Source organism: Cervus canadensis, chromosome 25 (genome assembly GCF_019320065.1).
Source record: "Cervus canadensis isolate Bull #8, Minnesota chromosome 25, ASM1932006v1, whole genome shotgun sequence".
In the NCBI taxonomy this organism is placed as follows: Eukaryota; Metazoa; Chordata; class Mammalia; order Artiodactyla; family Cervidae; genus Cervus; species Cervus canadensis.
This window is the reverse complement of record NC_057410.1, coordinates 16823767-16846392: the sequence shown is the minus strand read 5'-3', so window position 1 is coordinate 16846392 and position 22626 is coordinate 16823767. Positions and strand designations below refer to the sequence as shown.

Here is a 22626-nt window from a genome sequence, read left to right as displayed (position 1 = left end):
TTCTTTGTATTGATCACTGAGGAAGGCTTTCTTATCTCTCCTTGCTATTCTTTGGAACTCTGCATTCAAATGGGTATATCTTTTTTTTTTCTCCTTTGCTTTTTGCTTCTCTTCTTTTCACAGCTATTTGTAAGGCCTCCTCAGACAGCCATTTTGCCTTTTTGCATTTCTTCTTCTTCGGGATGGTCTTGATCCCTGTCTCCTGAACAATGTCAACCTCTGTGTCCATAGTTCATCAGGGACTCTGTCTACCAGATCTAGTCCCTTAAATCTATTTTTCACTTCCACTGTATAATCATAAGGGATTTGATTTAGGTCAGTTTTCTTAAGAGTGGTAGTGCCACGTATATAATTTTGACAGTAAACTTGTGTTTACCACCTTTGGATTAGAGTTCTCTCAGTTTATTGACATACTCTTGGGCTACTTGTTTGACATCCTAAATCCTTGTTTAAGTCTCAGGATCCTTGTTGGTGAAGTCTCCTTATTATTTCAATTAAAAAAATAATCTAGCCTAAATCTTCTGCTTTTGAAGCTAAATTTCTATCCTTCCTGTAACTTTCCTTTCTCTTCTGCATTTTTATGAAGTTGCTCTTTGACCTAGTTTCCTCTTCTTCCTTTCCCTATTTCCATGTATATTTACCTTGTTAGTTAACTTTGAAAAGTAAGCAGAAATCTTCTCTTTGCTTCCTTGTCAACACATTTCCATGTTTTGTTCAGATGTTCTCCCCTCAAGGAAGATATTTTTTATCCCCAGATTCATGGTAAATTTTATCACAGTGAGCAATCATGCAAATGCCATTTTATTAGTTTAAAGGTAGCTTTGTGACCCAGTTCTGGACAATAAGGAAAGGTTTTCTGAGATTCTTTTGGGAAAGATCCTTCATTTTAAAAAAAGAGTTTCAAAAGAGACAGAACTCTTCTTTATTGGAGGTCATCAGGTCTGTATGAAATAATTCCTAGCACTGTGGCAGCCATCATGCAACCACAGAGAGTCTTAGATGAACTTTAGAATGAACCTAATTCTGAGACCTCCCAAGAAGATAAATCTGGGGGAGTGGGGTGACTGGCCCTTGATTACATGTTTGAGACACTGATGTCACAAAGGTGGAAGGCCTACCTATCTCTCAAGCAATTTTGAGTTGAGAGTTTGCTTCTGACAGCTGAAAATATCCTAATAGATATGAACACTCTGTCCAGATATTTAAATTCTTCCTTAACTAGAAGTAATACATCCTTGTTTCCCTTGATCTCTTATTACCATGCAATGCACCAGCTTTGGGCAACACCAACAACTCTCTGCTATCTCTATTTCTGTATCAGACTGGTATGGGTTATAGATACACAATTGTGCCAATTGGTTTTCTGACAAATTTATTATCTGACCTCAGCTAGCTTCTGTTTGGCTAGATAATTGCTTTAAAATCTATATACCTGGATGTCTAATAGACATAGCATAAACTAGCATGTCAAAATTTGAACTCCTAATTATTTTCTCCAATTATCTATTTTAAGTAGTTGGTTCTGTTGAAGTAGATATTCTGTTGGCCATTTCAGTAGATGATTCTGTTGGTTAACCTAAATTCTTAAGAGTTATGCCAATTCTTCTTTCACCCTCCTTTCTCATTAGAAAATATTATTGGGTCTTCTTCCACATAAATCCTGAGTATAGTCATTTCTCACTTCTTTTACTGTGACCATACTAGTCAAATAGTGTGGCTCAGACGGTAAGGATGCCATCTGCAATGCAGGAGACCCAGGTTCAATCCTTGGGTTGGGAAGATCCTCCGGAGAAGCATGGCAATTCACTCAAGTATTCTTGCCTGGGAAATTTCATGGACAGAGGAGCCTGGCAGGCTACAGTCCATGGGGTCACAAAGAGTTGGACATGACAGAGGGGCTAACACACACACACACACACACAAAGTCAAAGCTGACATCATCTCTTGCTTAGACTCTTCCCTTTAGGCTGCTATTTCCTGCCCTCCTTATTTCCTGATATTGACCGAGATTTCCTACACAATTCACAAAATTTCTTCCTCTTTCCAAAGAATTGAAAAAATAGAACTTGTAAAATATAAATCTAATCATGTCAGTCCACATCTTAAAATGCTTCAATGGTTTCTTGTCACGTTTAGAGTAAATTCCAATGTCCTCAATCAAGATCCATACATCTAGTTATGATTCAGGTCCTATCTAACTCCCAAGACTTGTGGTGTCCACTTTCCGCATAGCTTGCTCAGCTCCAGGCATGTTGATCTTGCTTGCCCTAGAGCTATCAAGTATACCTTCTTGCTTGAGGCTTTTTATTGTTCCAAGGAATAGCCAGGAGAGATAAGAAAGCCTTCCTCAGTGATCAATGCAAAGAAATAGAGGAAAACAACAGAATGGGAAAGACTAGAGATCTCTTCAAGAAAATTAGAGATACCAAGGGAACATTTCATGCAAAGATGGGCTCAATAAAGGACAGAAATGGTATGGACCTAACAGAAGCAGAAGATATTAAGAAGAGGTGGCAAGAATACACAGAAGAACTGTACAAAAAAGATCTTCATGACCCAGATAATCACAATGGTGTGATTACTCACCTAGAGCCAGACATTTCGGAGTGTGATGTCAAGTGACCTTTAGGAAGTGTTACTATGAACAAAGCTAGTGGAGGTGATGGAATTCCAGCTGAGCTATTTCAAATAAAAAAAGATGATGCTGTGAAAGTGCTGCACTCAATATCCCAGCAAATTTGGCAAACTCAGCAGTGGCCATAGGATTCAAAAAGGTCCGTTTTCATTCCAATCCCAAAGAAAGGCAATGCCAAAGAATGCTCAAACTACCTCATAATTACACTCATGTCACATGTTAGCAAAGTAATGCTCAAAATTCTCCAAGCCAGGCTTCAACAGTACATGAACCATGAACTTCCAGATGTTAAAGCTGGATTTAGAAAAGCCAGAGGAACCAGAGAACAAATTGCCAACACCCTTTGGATCATCAAAAAAGCAAGAGAGTTCAAAAATGCATCTTCTTCTTTATTAACTATGCCAAGGCCTTTGACTGTGTGGATCACAACAAACTGTGGACAATTCTTAAAGAGATGGGAATACCAAACCTGCCTCTTGAGAAATCTGTATGCAGGTCAAGAAGCAACAGTAAGAACTGGACATGGAACAACAGACTGGTTCCAAACAGGAAAAGGAGTATGTCAAGGCTGTATATTGTCACCCTGCTTATTTAACTTATATGCAGAATACATCATGTGAAATGCTGGACTGGATGAAGCACAAGCTGGAATCAAGATTGTTGGGAGAAATATCAATAACCTCAGATATGCAGATAACACAGCCCTTATTGCAGAAAGTGAAGAACTAAAGAGCCTCTTGATGAAAGTAAATGAGAAGAGTTAAAAAGTTAGCTTAAAACTCAATATTCAGAAAACTAAGATCATGGTATCTGGTCCCATCAGTTAATGGCAAGTAGATGGGGAAACAATGGAAACAGTGACAGACTTTATTTTTGGGGGCTCCAAAATCACTGCAGATGGTAACTGCAGGCATGAAATTAACAGAGGCTTGCTCCTTGGAAGAAAAGCTGTGACCAGCATAGCCTGCATATTAAAAAGCAAAGACATTACTTTGCTAACAAAGGTACATCTAGTCAAAGCTATTGTTTTTCCAGTATTAATGTACGGATGTGAGAGTTGGACCATAAAGAAAGCTGAGTGCCAAATAATTGATGCTTTTGAACTATGGTGTTGGAGAAGATTCTTGAGAGTCCCTTGAACTGCGAGGAGATCCAACCAGTCCATCCTAAAGGAAATCAGTCCTGAATATTCATTGGAAGGACTGATGCTGAAGCTGAAACTCCAATACTTTGGCCACCTGATGCGAAGAACCAACTTATTGGAAAAGACCCTGATGCTGGGAAAGACTCAAGGCAGGAGGAGAAGGGGACGACAGAGGATGAGATAGTTGGGTGGCATTACTCACTCAATGGGATATGAGTTTGAGTAAGCTCCGGGTATTGGTGATGGACAGGGAAGCCTGGCGTGCTGCAGTCCATGGGATTGCAAACAGCCAGGCATGACTGAACAACTGCACAGGACTGAAATATTTGAGGACAATTTCTTATTTTCTCTTCTATTTTTATAATGTATTCCAGTGAGGAATTTTCTAATCAAATTATGTCTGCAAATAAGTTAATGAACAAAATATCTTGGAGTTGTGTGAACTTACTAGTAAGTAAAAAATAAATAAATAAATAAAAAACCTTGGGGAAGATTCAGGAGAACCCAGATTAGTTTAGATTGGAGAGATGCTATCCATGGTCTGGCAAAGTGACAAAATCTGCTCCTAAAATTACTGCCCAAAGCTTCTGAAGGGTAAGTAAACCTCTGAGAACTTCCTTACTGGGAGTCCCTAACCCTGTCCATCAATTGCTGAAACAAACATGGATCATTCATACATTGACGATGATCAGGGCACTGAGTCATTCTCTAAATCAAATACAAAGATGTGAAAAAGTATTAGTTTGCTAAGATAACTTCTAATTTATTTTAGTCTCTTTACAAAACTAGGAGTGTCAAGCACTGCAGTAGAGTCAGAAAACATTTTAAGTGGGTAGTCATGACTGAATGATAATAAAAGGAATTTATATTTTAGAGGTAATTTAAATGTAAGATATTTGTCAGCCTAGAAATATACAGGTTGAATTCACCCTCTTGCATCCCACACAAAATATAGCAAAGGAAAACAAAATATTTGATTATTTCAAAATGGTTTGAGTGATAGCATTTCTTGAATGACAACATTTGATTGTCTCATAGTCACAAATACAAAACTTTAAAGCTATGATGATGAACCTATAAAAATGGCATTCAACTATAACTTTACTGTGATATAATATACCATTTCAAAATTTTAGGCTAGTAGCTAATTTATTTATTGAAATTTATTTTCCAAATGGTACAGAACATTTACAAGGTTACAGATACGGAGATCACTTAGGTATATGGCATCCTGTCATTAAATAAGACAGGATAAAGTAAGCCTTAGACCACCATGTGTACACGGGCTATTGTATAAAATTAGACACTCAGACTATTTTTGGTTTTGAAAATGCTTACTAAGGTATTTGCAAAACTGCTGATGTTAATGAAGAATTTTAATTTCATAAAGTCAGAATTAAACATAGACAGTGGAGGAAGGAGCATGTGAGTAACATAGTCAGACATCTAAATGCTTCACTAGAGAACGGTTTCCTAGCCCTTTAACTTCTGCTACTGGGAAGAGAACAAACTGAAAAAACAAAATGTGTTTTTCATCAGTGTTGAAGTCAGTGGCTTTGGTTATGTAGTTTAACTTAATAGCTTGGAGTTACCAAATTTAGTAGGTTAAATGTTTAGATCATATCATCTATGGTAACATCAGGATAAATTGCACATTTATTAGAAGACATAAAGTCAACAAAATAAATATATAGTAACTTTAAATCAAGCAGAAAAGATGTCTCGTTCTTTTAGAACCTACCCTAGACTTTACCACTGCCTTCTTTCCAATCCAGACCATCATCATATTAATCATTCTATGATAATAACCTTGTAACTCATCTTCTTATATCTTACTCTCATATGGTATATATTTTCCACAAACAAAGTAATTTTTCAAGTGCAAATATCTGGTCATATTACTACCACTTTAAAGGGTTCAAATGACTACTTTTTATTTTAAGTAGTCCAAACTCTAAAACGTCCTTGAAAGTCTTGATTTGAATAAGATGGCTTTGGTGTGTTTAAAACTAAAAGAAAAATAAAAGTTCAAAATATGCACATTGACACATCAGTAATGAAATACTGCTTCTCTGTGGATATGTATTGTCAATTTATATTCTGAAATTTTCTAAGTGTATATTTCATGAAGAAGTAAAGTGAAGTGATGTCACTCAGTCGTGTCCAACTCTTTGTGAACCCCATGGACTGTAGCCTACTAGGAACCTCCATCCATGGGATTTTCCAGGCAAGAATACTGGGGTGGGTTGCCATTAAGATAAATTAATTTGTATTAAAATTTATAGTTAAATTTCACCTGATTCTTAAAAGCCAATATAGAATGTATGAGACATAGTATGTCTGTGGTGAAACATTTGCAGTGTTATGTTTGCCTCTGTGTGAACTATAAGCAATCTGACAGGGAATAATTTATTAAGATAGCAGATGACAGTGTTCAGGTCAGAGATAAGTGGGGTTACAGATTACTATGTCTAATAAATTTTCTAGAATATCTCTAATACAAAGACTTAATTTTTCTAAGAATCAAATTTATAGATTCGCATGGCATAAAATCATGTGCCCAATATGATAGCATATCAACATTCTAGACATCTAAATTACAGTTTAAGTTGCCCCAATTATTCTTATAACTAAATCTTCCTCTATACAGAAACCATGAATTAACTAAACAATTATTTGTTAATACCCTGTTACGTGCCAGATATGTCCCTTGAGTTCTAAGGATTCAAGGATTGAACAAGGCAGGCAAAAACTTGCTCCCACAGAGCTTAGATACAAATAAGGATATAGACAATAAACAGTATAAAAATTAATAAATAATTCTAACAGCTATAAATATGAATAAATTGAAAAAATGATGTGATATGAAAAGCACTAGAGTAGGGGGCTATGTTACATTGATGGACATATAATAATTCTTCCTTGAGAAGGTGACATCTGAGCAGAAACAAAAATGACAGAAATAACCAGCAGTGCCCAAATCCACAGAATTCCCAACAGCAGCAAGAACAAGTACAGAGGCTTAAAGGTTGAATAATGTTTAAAGGTAGAATAATGCTGGTATGTTCAAGAAGCAAAAAAGGTTAAAAGAGCACAGGTGAAATCAACTCAGGGAAGAGCATTTGGGAGGACCAGATTATACAGGCGAGTGGTGAGGGATTTTGATTTTATTCTATAGGATATTTTTCTAAGAGGAAAGCTATATGATTTGACTTATGTTTGGAAGGATCAGTCTGGCTGTTATACAGAGAACGGACTATATATAGGAAGCCAAAATTGGAAGCCAAGAGAAATTTTAGAATTATAGTAGAGCCGGAGGGGAATGATTGTGATGTAGACTCCAAAGCATGTGGAAATATATAAATGGTAGAACATTTTAAGTATGTAAATTATGCCTGAAGTATTTTAGGCATTTAATGTATATTTTTTGAATGAGAAAATGAATAAACAGCATGATGCATATAGACACGAAAATGGAGCAATGTATTATATTCATAGCTACATATTTTAGGCACAAAAAATGAAACAAAGGAAAGTACTGGGAGTCTTTTAAACTTAACAAAAAGTCTAACATTTTCATATGTATTCAAATGCTTTCCCCATTACAAATATTTTGAAAATAATAAATGAGAAAATTCTAAAATGGTGCATTCATAAAATATCTGATATTTCTTAATTCTACAGGTTTTGGAGGGTTTTTTTGGTACAGTTCTGACCAAATTAAGAGATAAATAACAGAAATTCTGCATTAATAAAAACATTTTCCATTATTTAGCAATAAAAGGAAACTATTCTGAGTATATTTCACGTTTCTAAAAAATCACACTCTATGTATTCTGTACATGGGCTATTTACACCCTGAAATCAGACTATAAACCTGGTGTGCTGCAGCTGGTCCATACTACCTGCCAAAAGGTGATTGTTACATTTTAAGGAAATTTGTGAGTGGGTTGTTAAAAATGCTGTTATTAAAATTGAAACTATGCAAACTTATTAGCTAATTGAAAAAAATTAGAACAAAGATAGTAAATACTCAGCTTCATCACTTTGGTTGGTTTTAATCACTAAGTCATGTTCGACTCTTGCGACCCCATGGGCTGTAGCCTACCAGGCTCTTCTGTTGGAGGGACTGCCCATCAGGAAGACTGGAGTGGGTTGCCATTTCCTTTCCCAGGGGATCTTTCCCACCCAGAGACTGAACCCACATCTCCTATATTGTAGGCAGATTCTTTACCATTGAGCCACTAGGGAAACTTGTGCTCCTGAGCACCTCCTTCCAACTCCACGTTTAGGAACATCATATAGCAAGCTTGAAATCAGACATGATGAAAATATTTACATCATAAAAATTGGCAAACACCATACACCAGGGCTTCCTCCCGCCTTCCGAGGGTCAGCTGTTTAACATTTACCAGAACATCACTAGTTAAACTCTACTGATGCTACTGTCGCTGCTACAGCCTTTAAATCTTCTGTAGTTTAAATCCCAGAAACCACCTTTTGCTTCACATTAGGAACACATCAAGGGCAAAAATGAAGAGAACAACAGTATGCCACTCTCTGGCTTCTAGAGAGGGAAGGTCAGTTTTCAAAAGTCACTTACTCAGGTTTTTTTGCATTTTATCACACTCAAAATAATTTCCTTTTGTGAAACAGCCCTTTTAAGTGTAAAACTATTGAATCTGTGTGCTATCCAAGTTCAAAATTTAGAAAAACTTTCAAAAATACAAAGATGCCATGTTCTCCTATCAAAACAGTAATGACTTAAAAGATAGAGACTAATGTTGGAGTGGTGCAGTAGAAAATGCACTCATATACAATAATAATAGGATCATAAGTTGATACATATTTTAAAAGAAAATTTGAAATATAGAAGTAAAACTCTTTAACTCATTGTTTGAATTCAACCTTCAGGAAGATTATTTGAATTTAACCTGCAGAAAGATTTATAAAAATTTGGGAAAATAGTATTATTTGTGATAGAAAAAACTGAAATGGGTAGATAATTTTGCACATTTGTTTGAGAGAATAGTAATAGTCGCAGTATTAGTTGCTTATTCGTGTCCGACTCTTTGTGACCCCATGGACTATAGCCCACAAGGGTCTTCTGTCCATGGGATTCTCCAGGCAAGAATACTGGACTGGATTGCCATTTCCTTCTCTAGAAGATATTCCAGACCCAGGGATCGAACCTGGGTCTACTGCATTGAAGGCAGATTCTTTACCCTTTGAGTTACAGAGATTTTAAATAAAATTCATGAATTTTCCAATGTTCATGAAACATAATTGATAAAATTTGGATAGGACAGGATATATTCAATAAAAGCCAACACATGAAATTACAAATGTCTACTTAAAGCAAATTCCACTGAACATTAGTTAAGCAGTTAGAGTGTTTGGAATGTGACTATATATTTTATTTTCCTTTCATTTTTTTGCAATTTCTAAATTTTTTAAAAAAACATAAAAATGTCTAAAATAAAATTGCTTTTAATGTAAATAATTTAAATTCATATGAAAACCCAAAATTTCCATTGTATTCATATGTTTTTCTCATTGCAAAAAAGTTAAGTAATTTGCAGATAAATCCAAACTTTTTTTTTTAAAGTCTCGAATTGTACTGTCTACCTAACATCTGACATTTCATGTTAATTCAACAGTTTCCTTGTATAGTTATGTTTGGACAAAAAATGCTGGCATTGTTTTAAAGGACTTTTTATTAGGTTAATGTATAGCGTATTCATCTATTTAACTATATATCATCAAGTTTTCTTTTAAATCAATTACTCCATCTTTGATTTAGCATCTTCTAGAATTTCATAATCTCATAAAATTCTCAAAATAACATTGATTTTAATCCAGTATAAACTAAACCATGTGTACGGAGTGAGAGAGAAGCAACAAAATTTTAAAAATTAGTAGAGCTTTACAAATCCAAATAGAGGAAAAAGTCACTGCCTTACATATCTATTTCAAATTAACCAATGTGAAAATAGAAAATAGAGTGAAAATAGAGTTTTCAGAAAAGGAATAGCTATATTGAGACAAATAGATATATTGGTAAAGGAAGGAGTTGTCACCTACTGTCTTATCTTGTTACTATGCTAATATGTGTAAGGTAAGGAAAGAGTGGTTAGGAAAATATTAATAGTAGTCTAATGAATTTTCTTTTGATACTAGAGAAGTTTGGATATTATTATCTTTGGATAATATTATTTGTATAAGTCTGGATATTATTATGTATTATTTTAATAAATACTATTGTGTTTTGATGTTTAGATAATAATCAGTAAGTATCTGATATGTTGCCAATGTACTTTTGTGACACATAAGGGGACAAATATTAAGTTTCAGGGCATCTTTGACATTTCAAATCTACTTACAAATAATACTGATATTAATGGGAATATCAGTCTCACATTTATACTTGGGAACCCATATGGGCCTAGAGACTTATGAATACTTAATTAAAATGTGTCTTAAATGATTGGCTTACCTGAAATTTTGACTTGAGATACCACTCCATCTCCTCCATCACTGTGTGCACGAACCTCTACAACATATTCTCCATCCCTGGGGATTGGGACTTCTATGGAGTGTTTATGAGTTGAATACAGCTTGCCATCATGCTGGCCATCAGGTCTATAGAGTACCTTTAAAAGTTTCAGAATATGACTATTTAATAAATGGGTAATACTGAACCAATTCCCTAATACTAAAATTGAATAAAGATGCTTATACTTATAATAATTAAAAACATATTAGGGAGCTATGTGTAAACTAGCTGAAAAATCCATATTATTTTTAAATCACATAGATGGATTTTATTTATTTTAGGCTAATCCAGAGGACACATCTTAAACATATGAATTTCATTTTTTGAAACTATCTAAAATAGAGATTGAAAATGTGTTTTTTAATGAAAAAGGTATAAAATGAGGGTTCTTTCAATATATTGAAATAGTCTAAAAAATTGCCTCACAATTAGAATTTTTCACACTATTCCTAAAATTTGATATCCATTGAAAAATGTGATACTGATATAAAGAATTTGTAGAAATAATCTTTTTTTTCCATTTTTTCCCATTTTTTTTCCATTTTGTTTTTTCCATCTTTGTTTGGTTACAGAGGGTGCCTCAATACATCAAAGAATTCACTATGTGCTTGGCAACTCTATCTTAATCACTGCCAAGCAAAAATCGATTCTTTCTCTCTTCCTTAAACACTAATTATTCTAACAATTCTATTCATTAAAGTAGTTATTCTATCTTGTTCACTTGACATTGTATTTTCCTGGAATTCACTGAAGATCTTTTCCCATTTCAAAATTTATCACAACACTATGTCATCTGATTCTACTACACAACTAGAATAAAAGAGCTGGATGGGTTTTGACAAAACAACAATAAAAAACAAATACCAATCACTCTGTGTAAGAATGAAGCTTGTGTAAGAAACAATCTAGAAATCTTTTGTATACCTTATATCCCGTCACTGTAGATTCATTTGACAGGGCAACCACATGATCCCAGGTGATTATGTAGCGTGAACCAGACCTTATGGAACTGATGATCCTCGGAGGCTGGCTTGGAGCTGTGAAAGTAATAATATGCTACTGATGGCAACCACATGCAACTTCAGTTCTGCAAGCCGCATCACATCAGGAATTATAATACTGATAGTGATGTGGCAATAAAAATAGCTAATTTTGATGTCTGTAGTACGTGTCTGGCGCTATGGTCTGCAGCCATAGTTTCATTTAATGTACCCCATGGCCCTGGGAGGTAAGGTAATATAATGATCTCTTATTCTCTTCTCATCAACCTTCCGTTGGTTGTCTCTTTTCCACCACTCTTTAGAAACTGCTGTTCTCAAGGTCATCAATCACCTCTGGTTGGCCAAATCTAATGCTACTTTTTTATTCTTTTCAAATTTAACATCTTCACAGCATTTCACAGAATTGAAAGAAGAATTCTAATTCTAATTCTTTCTTTAACATCTTTTCTTAAATTCATAATCTCTTATAACCTTTCCTCCCGTCTCTCAGGTTGCTCCTCCTCATTACTCATCCTTTGCTAGCTTCATGACCTCTGCCAAGTTTCCCAGTGTTGGGATGACTTAGGACCTGATCCTGAGCACTCTTCTCTCCTCTATGTATAAATCTCCCCAAACCTTACATCTGGGCCTATGGCTTAAAATACATATGATTCTGTCTCAAGGTAATCTTTCAGCTTGTACAGATATGTGTCCAACTTCCTAATCCTCCTCAATGTCTAAAGGGTTTTCCAAATGCAATATAATCAAGACAGAACATTTACTAAGTACCCTTCAAATTTGCCTTTCTCTATTAAAATGGCACAACCAAACTCCCAATGTTTCAAGCCAAAATCTATTCAATCTTCTGTTTCATTCATTGCCAACATACAAATTAGCTGAAGCTCTGCCTGCAGAAAATTTTCTGCTTCTATCTCTTTCTATCTCTGGTCACCATCAGCTCTTCCTTGAATATTAAAAAAGGCCTCCTAATTGGCTATACAGCTTTCACTCTTATTCTACCATGTTCCTTGTTTACCCAGAAGGCAGAACAATTATATATATAATTGTGGGTTTTGATGTGTACTTACCATGGAGTTCATATATGTTAACCTATAACTACATCTACCTGTCTTAAACTGATAGTCATTTAAGTTCAAACACATTCTAAGATATCTACTTTTTAAAACTCCTCTGCAAGTTTTGTGTTTTGATGTCATGTCAAACTCCTTCATGTTTAACCCTTAATAGCCTATTGTAGCTATAGTTAATTTTATAGCTTTTTTTTTTTTAATCTTCATAGTTGCTTATTCAAGTGCTCGATAGACAGCCTTTACTATATATTTGACTTCACTAGTAGGATTTTTTTTCTTTTCTATCAATTCTTACTTCTTGTTGTAGCCTTCTCTTTTCCACTTGGAAAAGATTCTTTAAAAATTTTTGTAAGATTGGTTTAGTATTGATAAACTCAGTTTTTGCTTATTTTGTCTTTCGTTCAATTCTGAATGATAACCATACTGAATAGAGTATCCTAGTTTGTAGGTTTTTCCCTTTTAGCACTTTAAATATATTAGGTCACTCCCATCTGGCCCGCAAAGTCTGTGCAGAAATGTCGGGTAATAGCCTTATGGAGGTTCCCTTGTATGTGATTTCTTTTATTTTACTCTTACTGAATTTAGAATCCTCTTTTTAAATTGTGCCATTTTCCTTATAAGATGTCTTAGGTTTCTTTGGGTTCATAATGTTTGGAATCCTCTGTGATTCCTGTATCTGGATATCTCTTTCCTTCTTCCGGTTTGGAAATTTTCAGTCATAATTTCATCAAATATATTTTGGCCCTGTTCTTTCTTCTTATTCTGGAACCCTCTATAATAAATGTTGCTATCCTTGATGTTGTCACAGAGGTCCCTTAAACTAGTCCCTTAAAATCTGTTTTTCTTTTGCTATTCTGATTGGGTTATTTCCATTATTCTGTCTTCCAGATCTTTTGTATCACATAGTTTGCTGTTAATTCCATCTAGTTTTCACTTCAGTTATTGCATTCTTCAGCTGTGACTTATTTCTTTCTATATTTTCTAATTCTTGTTAAGATTTTTCACTGTCTTCATCTATTCTTTTCCCATGTTCAGTTAGTATTCTTATTACTAATGACAAACTCTCTATCTGGTAAATTATTTACCTCTGTTTCGTTAGTCATTTTTTATGGAAATTTTCCCTTGTTCTTTTGTTTTAAAGTAATTTCTCTGTATTCAGGTTTAAGTTTCTCAGACTCTTTGAAATTAGGTGAAACACTTCTTGTTGTTCAGTTGCTCAGTCATGTCTGATTATTTGTGACCCCATGAGTGCAGCATGCCAGGCTTCCCTGTCCTTCACTATCTCTAGGACTTTGCTCAAACTCATGCCCGTTGAGTTGGTGATACCATCCAACCATCTCATCTGTTGTCCCCTTCTCCTCCGGCCTCCAATCTTTCACAGCATTAGGGTTTTTTTTTAATGAGTCAGCTCTTTGAATTGGGTGGTCAAAGGATTGGAGCTTCTGCTTCAGCATCAGTCCTTTCAATGAATATTCAGGCTTGATTTCTTTCAGTATTAACTGGTTTGATCTCTTTGCAGTCCAAAGGACTCTCAAGAGTGTTCTCCAGCACCACAGTTCAAAAGCATCAATTCTTTAGCACTCAGCCTTCTTTATGGTCCAACTCTCACATCATACATGACTGCTGGAAAAACCATAGCTTTGACTAGATGGACCTTTGTCAGCAAAGTAATTTCTCTGCTTTAATATGCTGTCTATGTTTGTCATAGCTTTTTTCCCAAGGAGCAAGTGTCTTTTATTTTCATGGCTGCAGTCACTGTCCACAGTGATTTTAGAGCCCAAGAAAATAGTCTGTCACTGTTTCCATTGTTTCCCCATCTATTTGCTGTGAAATGATCGGACTGGATACCATTATATTAGTTTTTTTAATGTTGAGTTTTAAGTCAGTTTTTTCAGTCTCTCTTTCACTTTCATCAGGAGGCTCTTTAGTTCCTCTTTGCTTTCTGCCATAATGTTGGTGGCATCTGCATATCTGAGGTTATTGATATTTCTTCTGGCAATCTTGATTACAGTTTGTGTTTCATCCAGTCCAGCACTTCTAATGATGCACTCTGCATAGAAGTTAAATAAGCAGGGTGACAATAAATGGCCTTGACCTACCCCTGTCCCAATTATGATCCAGCCCATTGTTCCATGTCTGGTTCTAACTGTTGCTTTTTGACCTGCTACAGGTTTCTCAAGAGGCAGGAAAGGTGGTTTGATATTCCCATCTCTTTCAGAATTTTAAAGTTTATTGCAACCCACACAGTTAAAAGCTTTAGTGTAGTCGAGGAAGAAGTAGATATTTTTTCTGGAATTCTCTTGCTTTTTCTACGATTCAACGGATGTTGACAATTTGATCCCTGGTCCCTCTGCCTTTTCTAAATCCAACTTGTACATCTGGAAGTTTTCGGTTCATGTATTATTGAAGCCTAGCTTGAAGGATCTTTGAGCATTCCTTTGTTAGAACTTGAAATGAGCACAATTGTGAGGTAGTTTAAACATTCTTTGGCATTGCCTTCCTTTGGGATTGGGATGAAACCTGGCCTTTTCCAGTCCTGTGGTCACTGTTGTTTTCCAAATTTGCTGGCATATTAAGTGCAGCACTTCAACAGTGTCATCTTTTGTATCTGAAATAGCTTAACTGGAATTCTATCCAGTTCTTGAAGGTGTGTTCCTGTGTTGAAGTGGCTCTATCAGTCAGGGTATGCCCAGTGGCTTTGGTGGGAGAGCTGGATCTATAATTAACACAGGTCACATATCTTCCTAGGGCATGCTGGTGGGATATGAAGCTGGAAATGGAGGGGCTCTATCCAAAGGTAGGTGGGGGCTGGAACTTTTCCTATGTTCAATGGCCATCACCATTCTGTTGCGGGTAGTTTTGGGTCCCAAGTTGCTGGAGCAGAAGCCTTGAGGGTCACGTTAAAGCTGGTTTCATTTCATTTAAAAGTGCTCTCCCTCTCCCCCACCAACGGCATCTTTGCCCCCAGGGCTAAGCAGTGCTAGAGCAAGGGTTCTAGAGTGGGTGCCCAGGGCAGGCCTGAGATGTGATAGGACAGTCCTGGCAAGACAGTCAGAGCTTGAGACAGCCCCCAATTCACAGCCTCAGTGAGCACAAGCAATGGTTTTCTTTGCTTCATTCAGATCCAGTGTTGGTTCTTTGCCAGTTCTATCCCCCACAGTTGCACAATCTCCAATGTAGCCTTTGTTTTACTGGGGAATTGTTCTGAAGAAGGCATCTGGTACAGGCTGGGACATATGCTGGGGCTGTCCCAGGAAATCGCTCCAGCAGATTTTCCTCTTCATGAATGAGATCTTATTTTTCTACAGCCATCTTGTAAGTCCCACCAGTATTGAAATCTGCTATTGGGACTCATCTTCCTGGTGCTGGACTCCATGGTTGGGGAACCTTGGATGTGGCTCAAACCACTCTTCAGGGAGAATCTCTGCATCTGTGATCTCCCCCTTCCACTTCTATGTCCTCTACTAGGGCTATGGTCCCATCCTGACTACTTCTCCCTTTCAACTTGACTCTATGTGGATCTTAAGAGCCTTGATTGTGGAAGAGTATTTCCAATAGCCCCCAGTTCGTTTTCAGTGAGAATTGCTCCACATGTAGGTATATTTTTGATGTGTTCATTGAGGGAAGTGAGCTCAAGTCCTCTACTCTGCCATCTTGGCCTTCTCCTCCCTTATTATCTGTTTATTTAATTTATTGCTCTGGCATATGATGTTATCAAATTTATTTCTCATATTTTTCTCTCCTTCCTTCTCTCTCTCCCTCTCTTTCCATTAGCTTGTTAAATCCTGTGAGAAGAGGATCTGGGTCTGGCTTGATCTTTTCTCTACCCTCAATACCTAGAGCTGTTGAGGGCACATAGCATACTTTTGATAAATTAATAAATTGAAAAAAATAACAAAGGAATGAATGCTCTTTTTATAAGTTACAAAGCTGATGTATAAATATTGAGGTAATATGCCTACCAATACACAGTTGAGTAAGTGATAGAGACAAATTTGAAACCTTTCTCTGATACCAAAGTCTGGATCCTACCTCCATGCTCTGTTATACCATTAGGACTATCTTTTCACCCAAATAAGTTTCCAAACTCTAATGGTAATAATGTCTTCAAATTCTTGTGAAACTCCCCAGGATTCTGAATATAAATTCTCTTCTTCTATTTGCTCAACTTAATTTCAAGAAGGAGCTGTCATAGTGAAGCCAGGGAGATGAAGATGACCAGAAAATGTGAGCAGGGCAGATGGTCTTATATTAACAATGAGAACATACAGTAATAAGAGAGTGAAGATAACACTTCAACATTTAACTTGCATTTGCATTGTACAATGATGACATAAATCAAAGCATAGAAAAATTACATAATTTTCATTTTCTCATGCTATTAATGCATTCTTATAAAACCAAGTTTAAAATAATAAACTAATTATCTAATGATGCAAGATTTTGTGGATAGTCTTTAGAAAAGGAGGTTCTGCAATTTTACTTCTGAAATGGATATTAATTATGTGAAAGTATTTGCCAAATTTTTTCATCTACAATAACTAACAATGTTTTTGTTTGTTTTTTGTTGTTGTATTTTAAAATGTGTGTGATTTTAAAGGCTAAAATTGAAAACCAAATGTGCTCAGGTGTCTAGCTAGTAAATTTCTCTCTCCTGTACCTGTATCATTCAATCAGTTGGGAATTTTGGCAAGTATATAATGCAAATATTGAGACTCACGTGCTTTCTTGGTGAAGGTCTCAATCATATCACTGGGAGGTCCACACCCTGCACTGTTGCAGGCCCTGACTTCCACAAAATACTGGGTGTCAGGCAGAAGGTTCTCCAGCCTGGCTGAGTATTCTTGGCTAGCAACTTGAACTCTGTGGGCAGCTGCCTCTTTGTCATGGGAAGCCCAGTACCGAATCTGTAAACGTGCAAGTTGAGTGAAGTTTTTTCATGATTCAGACACTTCAGTTGTAAAAAATTCTTTTCAATTTGTTATGACACCATTGATGATGGCTGGGCATCAGATTCTCAAATGTTACTTACTGTCCCATTTCTATCAGACTATGACAAAGCATACAATGCAGATCTGATTAAAGATATCAAAAGCAAATTAAAGCCCCACTTCACAGCCTGAAAGAGCCATACACAGATGAAAACAGAGAAAAAGCCAAAAAACTTTGCATAAGGTTTGCTCTCAAAACATAATACTGGTCTCTGTTTAGAAGCATTTTACACAATAATTTATATCATTGGTTTTCTGCTTTATTTCTGTTTATATGATTGCAAATTTGTTAAGGGTCACTGATAAAAACAACCACATGGTCTAAAACAGGCTAGCATAATTATTTTCTGCTAGCTTATTTCAGAAGTATGTAAAAGTATCTTCTTTGGACCTATATAGAGACCAGATATCAAAGAAATATTATGCCTAATAACTGGTTGCAGAAATTATTTATCTTTAAAATGTTTTAAAAAACTTTCATTCATGTTGTGATTAAAAAAAAAATGATTACTTTTACCATCTAGCATATCAATGACAGCCTTCATAGTCTCTTAAATTTTAAGTTAAAGCCATGAATTATAATTTTCATTCCTCAAATAAATTTTTGGTTAAAAAATCTATAATTATATCTAAGTTATAAATAAAAATAAAAGCTTGCTTATAAGTTTACCTCTATTTTATATTTTAAATGTCCTGTATATAAAACAATGAGGTTTTAATTTCACAATTAACCAAAATACTATGACAATATTTAATATTGATATAATTCTGAAATTTTTTACATAAACACATATGAAGCCATTATAAAATGAAACTGGACAGCTCAAATTTCCATAGTAACAAAATGGGGTTTATATGTAGAATGAGCACATTTTTTAAAAAAAGGCTAGTTAGTAATTTCTGATTGGTTTACTTTGATATATTTTTATCTTGTAGACTAGTGCTCATTTTTTCTGATGCCAATACATTTTTTTCCAAAGAATTTTGATAGAATCTCTTTGGCTTTCTGCTCTCTGACAAGGATGGCTCAGAACTGAGAAAGCAGAATTATACCAAGTGATTCCAAAGTCCAATGGCAGAGAAAGGATTTATGAGGGTAGGAGTATCCTTGTGAGGGCATGAGCTTCCTCATGCTGGGAGCATCCAGGCAGTGCCTACATTCATCTGAGAAGGAGGAAGACAGCCTACATTTTAGTGGGCATTTGAACTGTGTGACATGTAAGGCCCCTTCCACTGCTTGGCTGAAGAGAAATAAAATGCGCATTTATATTCCAGTGAAATGCCAGGTACTAAAGTAGGATCATGCACGTGTATTCTTTTCTCAACAAGTCTGGAATGGTAGCATTTACCTTGTTTAATGCTGCAGTCCATGGGGTCACAAAGAGTCGGACATGACTTAGTGATTGAAGAACAACACCTTGTTATATAGCAATCAAAACTGAAGCCCCTGAGCTTCAGGTACTTTATATGGATGCCTGTCGACTGAGACCACCTTTTACAATCTTCATTCCAATATCACAACTTTTCTATACAGTTTAAAGAGGAGAAACTTTTTTTTAAGGCATTGTAGATTTATATTGTTGTGCCAACCTCCTCTGCTGCACATCAAAGTGACTCAGTTGCATACATGTACATATTATTTTTTTATATTCTTTTCCATATTCTGTGATAAACCATAAAGGAAAAGAGAAGATTTTTTTAACTAGATATTTCTAAGATACTAAGCATTAAAATGAGGACTTAACAGTGACGAATTTTTTGATATTTTACCCAAAATTCCACGAGGCATTTTGGCAATAGAGAAGGAAAGAACAAAATTTTCTTTAATTTACTCTTTGCATCTATATCCTAAGTGTCTAATCCTATATTCACCTGATTTTGACACAGATCTATGTTACACAGTCTCCACTGAAATTCCCCAAAAACTTAAGCATTGCTTTAGTTATGCCGTGGTAACTAGGGAACCCAGAGAGTTATTGAGTGTACAAAATAATCTCTGATTTCCTTATTTTATAATATGAGATTTGAATGACATTTTTGCAGTATTTTAAGCATCTACTAATGAAAGCATATGATACAAAATTATTTTGGTTGAATAAGATCTCTCCTTAACACAAATCATGCATTTACATATAAATTGCAATATTTTCAAACAATTTTAAATTAAACAGTCTATATAAAATATGGCATTGTATTTTTTTTTATCTGAACTAGCCATTGGCCATGCACTTAGAGATAATTTCCAAATAGACAGTTTGGGTGACTACATTTTGATCCTTGCAGTGAGTTGCCCACTGAGGTGAAGACCCAACTTTAACCTGAGAGAAAACTGCTTGGAATGAAGTGAACCCATAGTAATGGAGCAGAACAAATGCATGGCTTTTGACTAATCACTAGGGAGACTGAAAGACAGCCTGAATGAACAAATGTAAAAATAAATAAATAAATGAAGCAGTTTTTGTTTTAAGGATAGTAGATGATAAATTCATTTTCACATGCTAGAGCAACACATGGTGTATTTATTTCTATTGCATGCTATGGTATTATATAAATTTAACTCTCTATTTACATGTTCCTAAAATCTGCATAACACTTTATGTCTAGTGTTCACTTATCTTAGTGCTTCTTGAACAATTATGAAATTACATCATTACTGGTCTCCACTATTACTAGATTATAAATTGCTTGAGGATGAATATTAATTATTTTGAACACAATGCACAGAGGACTGCATTTGGTGGATGGCACTCATTCATTCACTGAAAAAATATCTATTGTATATATACATTGTACCAGCTACTGTGCTAGGTTCTGGGAATACAGTAGTGAACCAAGCAAACATGCTTTGGCCTTTACAGATCTTTAAAGAAAGAAATCAAAATGTTTAAGCCTACATAGATTACTAATATCTTTGATGGAACAATCTAAGTGTACAATTTTACCCCAAGAAAATTTCTTCATTGTAACAATATTGGAAAGCTGAAAAGAAAAGCCTCAGAAAAAGGACTAACTCATACGTTTAATAAAGAATAATTATACTTTCCACACATTTATGAGCTACAACAACACCACTTTTGAACAAAGATAGTAGTTATATTCCTTCCAAGGGAAATGTAATACAACAAAAAGTTCAACCTCTAAAAAGATGTTATATAATACCTTGATATCATCCAGATCACAGACTATCATGCATTAGTACATTCTATGGGTTAAGAAGAGCAGTAATATAAATCTTTCAAAAACCTGTATTCTTACACCTCTTAGAAACTATTCAAAGTTCATTTTTATTCTAGCCATTGGTGCAGGAACTAAACAGTTCTATGCAGGCTTCAACCAGCTTCCCATAAGTACTACCTGCATTTTTCCTCTGCTAAACTCCCACTTCCTGTCTTGGATCATTCTTGATGCTGCAGTGTGAACTTTGCCCTGCAGTTCATGCAGGGAGGGGAGGTGGGGCCCCTGGGGCCATTCTTAACCTGTGGGCAATTACAGTGGTTGAAAGCATCCCCTTTCATCCCATGTGGGTCAGTTCTGAACCACATTTATGATGTTCCTCAAAGATCCCAAGGGATGGAGTATAAGTTGCCCATGGTGGTTGCCGACATGATAAAGCGTTTTTCTAATCAAGCTTCTCCCTCTCATGCTCATTCTGCTTTTACCTCTTATTTACTCCCTGGGATCATATTTAAAATAAATAAATAAGCAACAGTAACAACAGCAAAATCACTAACTTTGGCTACACCTGTGTCTGACTTTCCTTTTAGGAGATCAGAGGAAGATACATGCCTTCCCCAAATAAGAAAATACCATACTTCCTAACATGAGCTTCTGCTCTCCACAATATTTGACATTTTAAGACATCTGAGTAAACTACTCAGGATTGATAATCTTTTAAGAATAATCAATCATCTTCATTAATCTCTGATTCAGCTGCTAAGAGGCTTTCTGTTAATCCCGATAGCACATTGTGCTTGTTTTCATTAAGGGAATTCTTTACTTGCTGGGTAAGTAAACTAAGTCTTTTGTGGATTCCTGGGCAGGAGCCCAAAGTTCTAATATGCCTTTGATAAGAAACACTTCTTGAAATCTTCTAGTTCATCTACACTGCAGGAAATTAAGATCAAGGTTAGGAGTGGTGAGCTCTTTAACTAGCCAAGGTGGGGCGGATGGAGCAGGGGAGGAAAATAAAACTTGAACTTTCTATAAGATAAACTTAAAACCACAAGGGTTTATTTTTAAATCCAACTGCCTACAATTCTCACTTAAATCTCAGGAAATTAACCTTGAGATGGGGGTCAATCACACATCTTCTTATTTATCTTATTTTATTAACTTGCTTTTTTTCTGTTTCTTTATAATTTAGACCCATAGTACATTTTCATGGAAAGTGCAGTGGAGTATTAGCTTTCATGATCATCTGTCTTGTTAAATCATTGACTTTTCCTTCATATTTTAAAACAGAAACAATAACCATATTATAGCGAGCCAAGCTTTTCCCCCATAAAGAACATTTTCTTAGAGGAGAATAAATGTTATGGATTGTCTCTTTTAAACTGTCATGCTTGACTCTTTGATATTCAAGGCTCTGTGTGAAAAACTTAAAGGCTTTTTAAGAAGGAACAAATGGCAATAATAATTTTGTGATTTACTTCCAACACTTTTAACTATTCTCTGGGGAGGAAAGACCTAGGTTCAAGTCAGGATATACCAATTATTACTCAGATAAATGTTTTTAAACCTCCAAGTTCTTCATCTTTAAAATGGAAAAAAAATAATAGTATTTACCCCCTGTGATTGTGTGGATTCAATAAGATGAGCTTAATTAAATGTTTAATATAATAAGGATTAACAAATATTACCAATTATCATTATTAACATCATCATTGTCTTCTTCAAATGTCCAATGACATAAAACAGGAAATGACATTAAGTGCAGGTTATTTAATTTCTTCCACAGGATGGAAGGATATGAGGCAGTGATTACTCTTAGCTTTGTAGGTGAGGAAATTAGGGCTCAGACAATTTGAATAAATTTTCCACAAAATTCCTAAGTGACAGAGCTGAGAGATTAAACCCATGTCTGCTCAGCAACCAAGCTCATAATTTTCTAGCATGGAGTTGCTAAACACCAGAAATCTATGAAACTAAACTTGCTAGCATACAGTTTTTTATCATTTGAGGAAATCATAGCTGTTAAAGATTATTTGAAGATTAGTTTTTGCTGATTAT

At 35.4% G+C, this 22626-nt stretch overlaps 1 protein-coding gene across 2 annotated transcripts in view; it reads right to left on the bottom strand.

Moving 5' to 3' along the window:
- The window catches only part of CNTN1 (contactin 1), a 390272-nt gene that overhangs the window by 29365 nt on the left and 338281 nt on the right, over window positions 1–22626 (bottom strand). For both annotated transcript variants that reach the window (XM_043447015.1, XM_043447014.1), the window contains 3 exons: window positions 17127–17313; window positions 11260–11372; window positions 10276–10432 (listed from right to left, as the gene is read on the bottom strand). In XM_043447015.1, the coding sequence (XP_043302950.1) occupies window positions 10276–10432; window positions 11260–11372; window positions 17127–17313 (457 nt within the window). The remainder of the gene's footprint in view (window positions 1–10275; window positions 10433–11259; window positions 11373–17126; window positions 17314–22626) is intronic.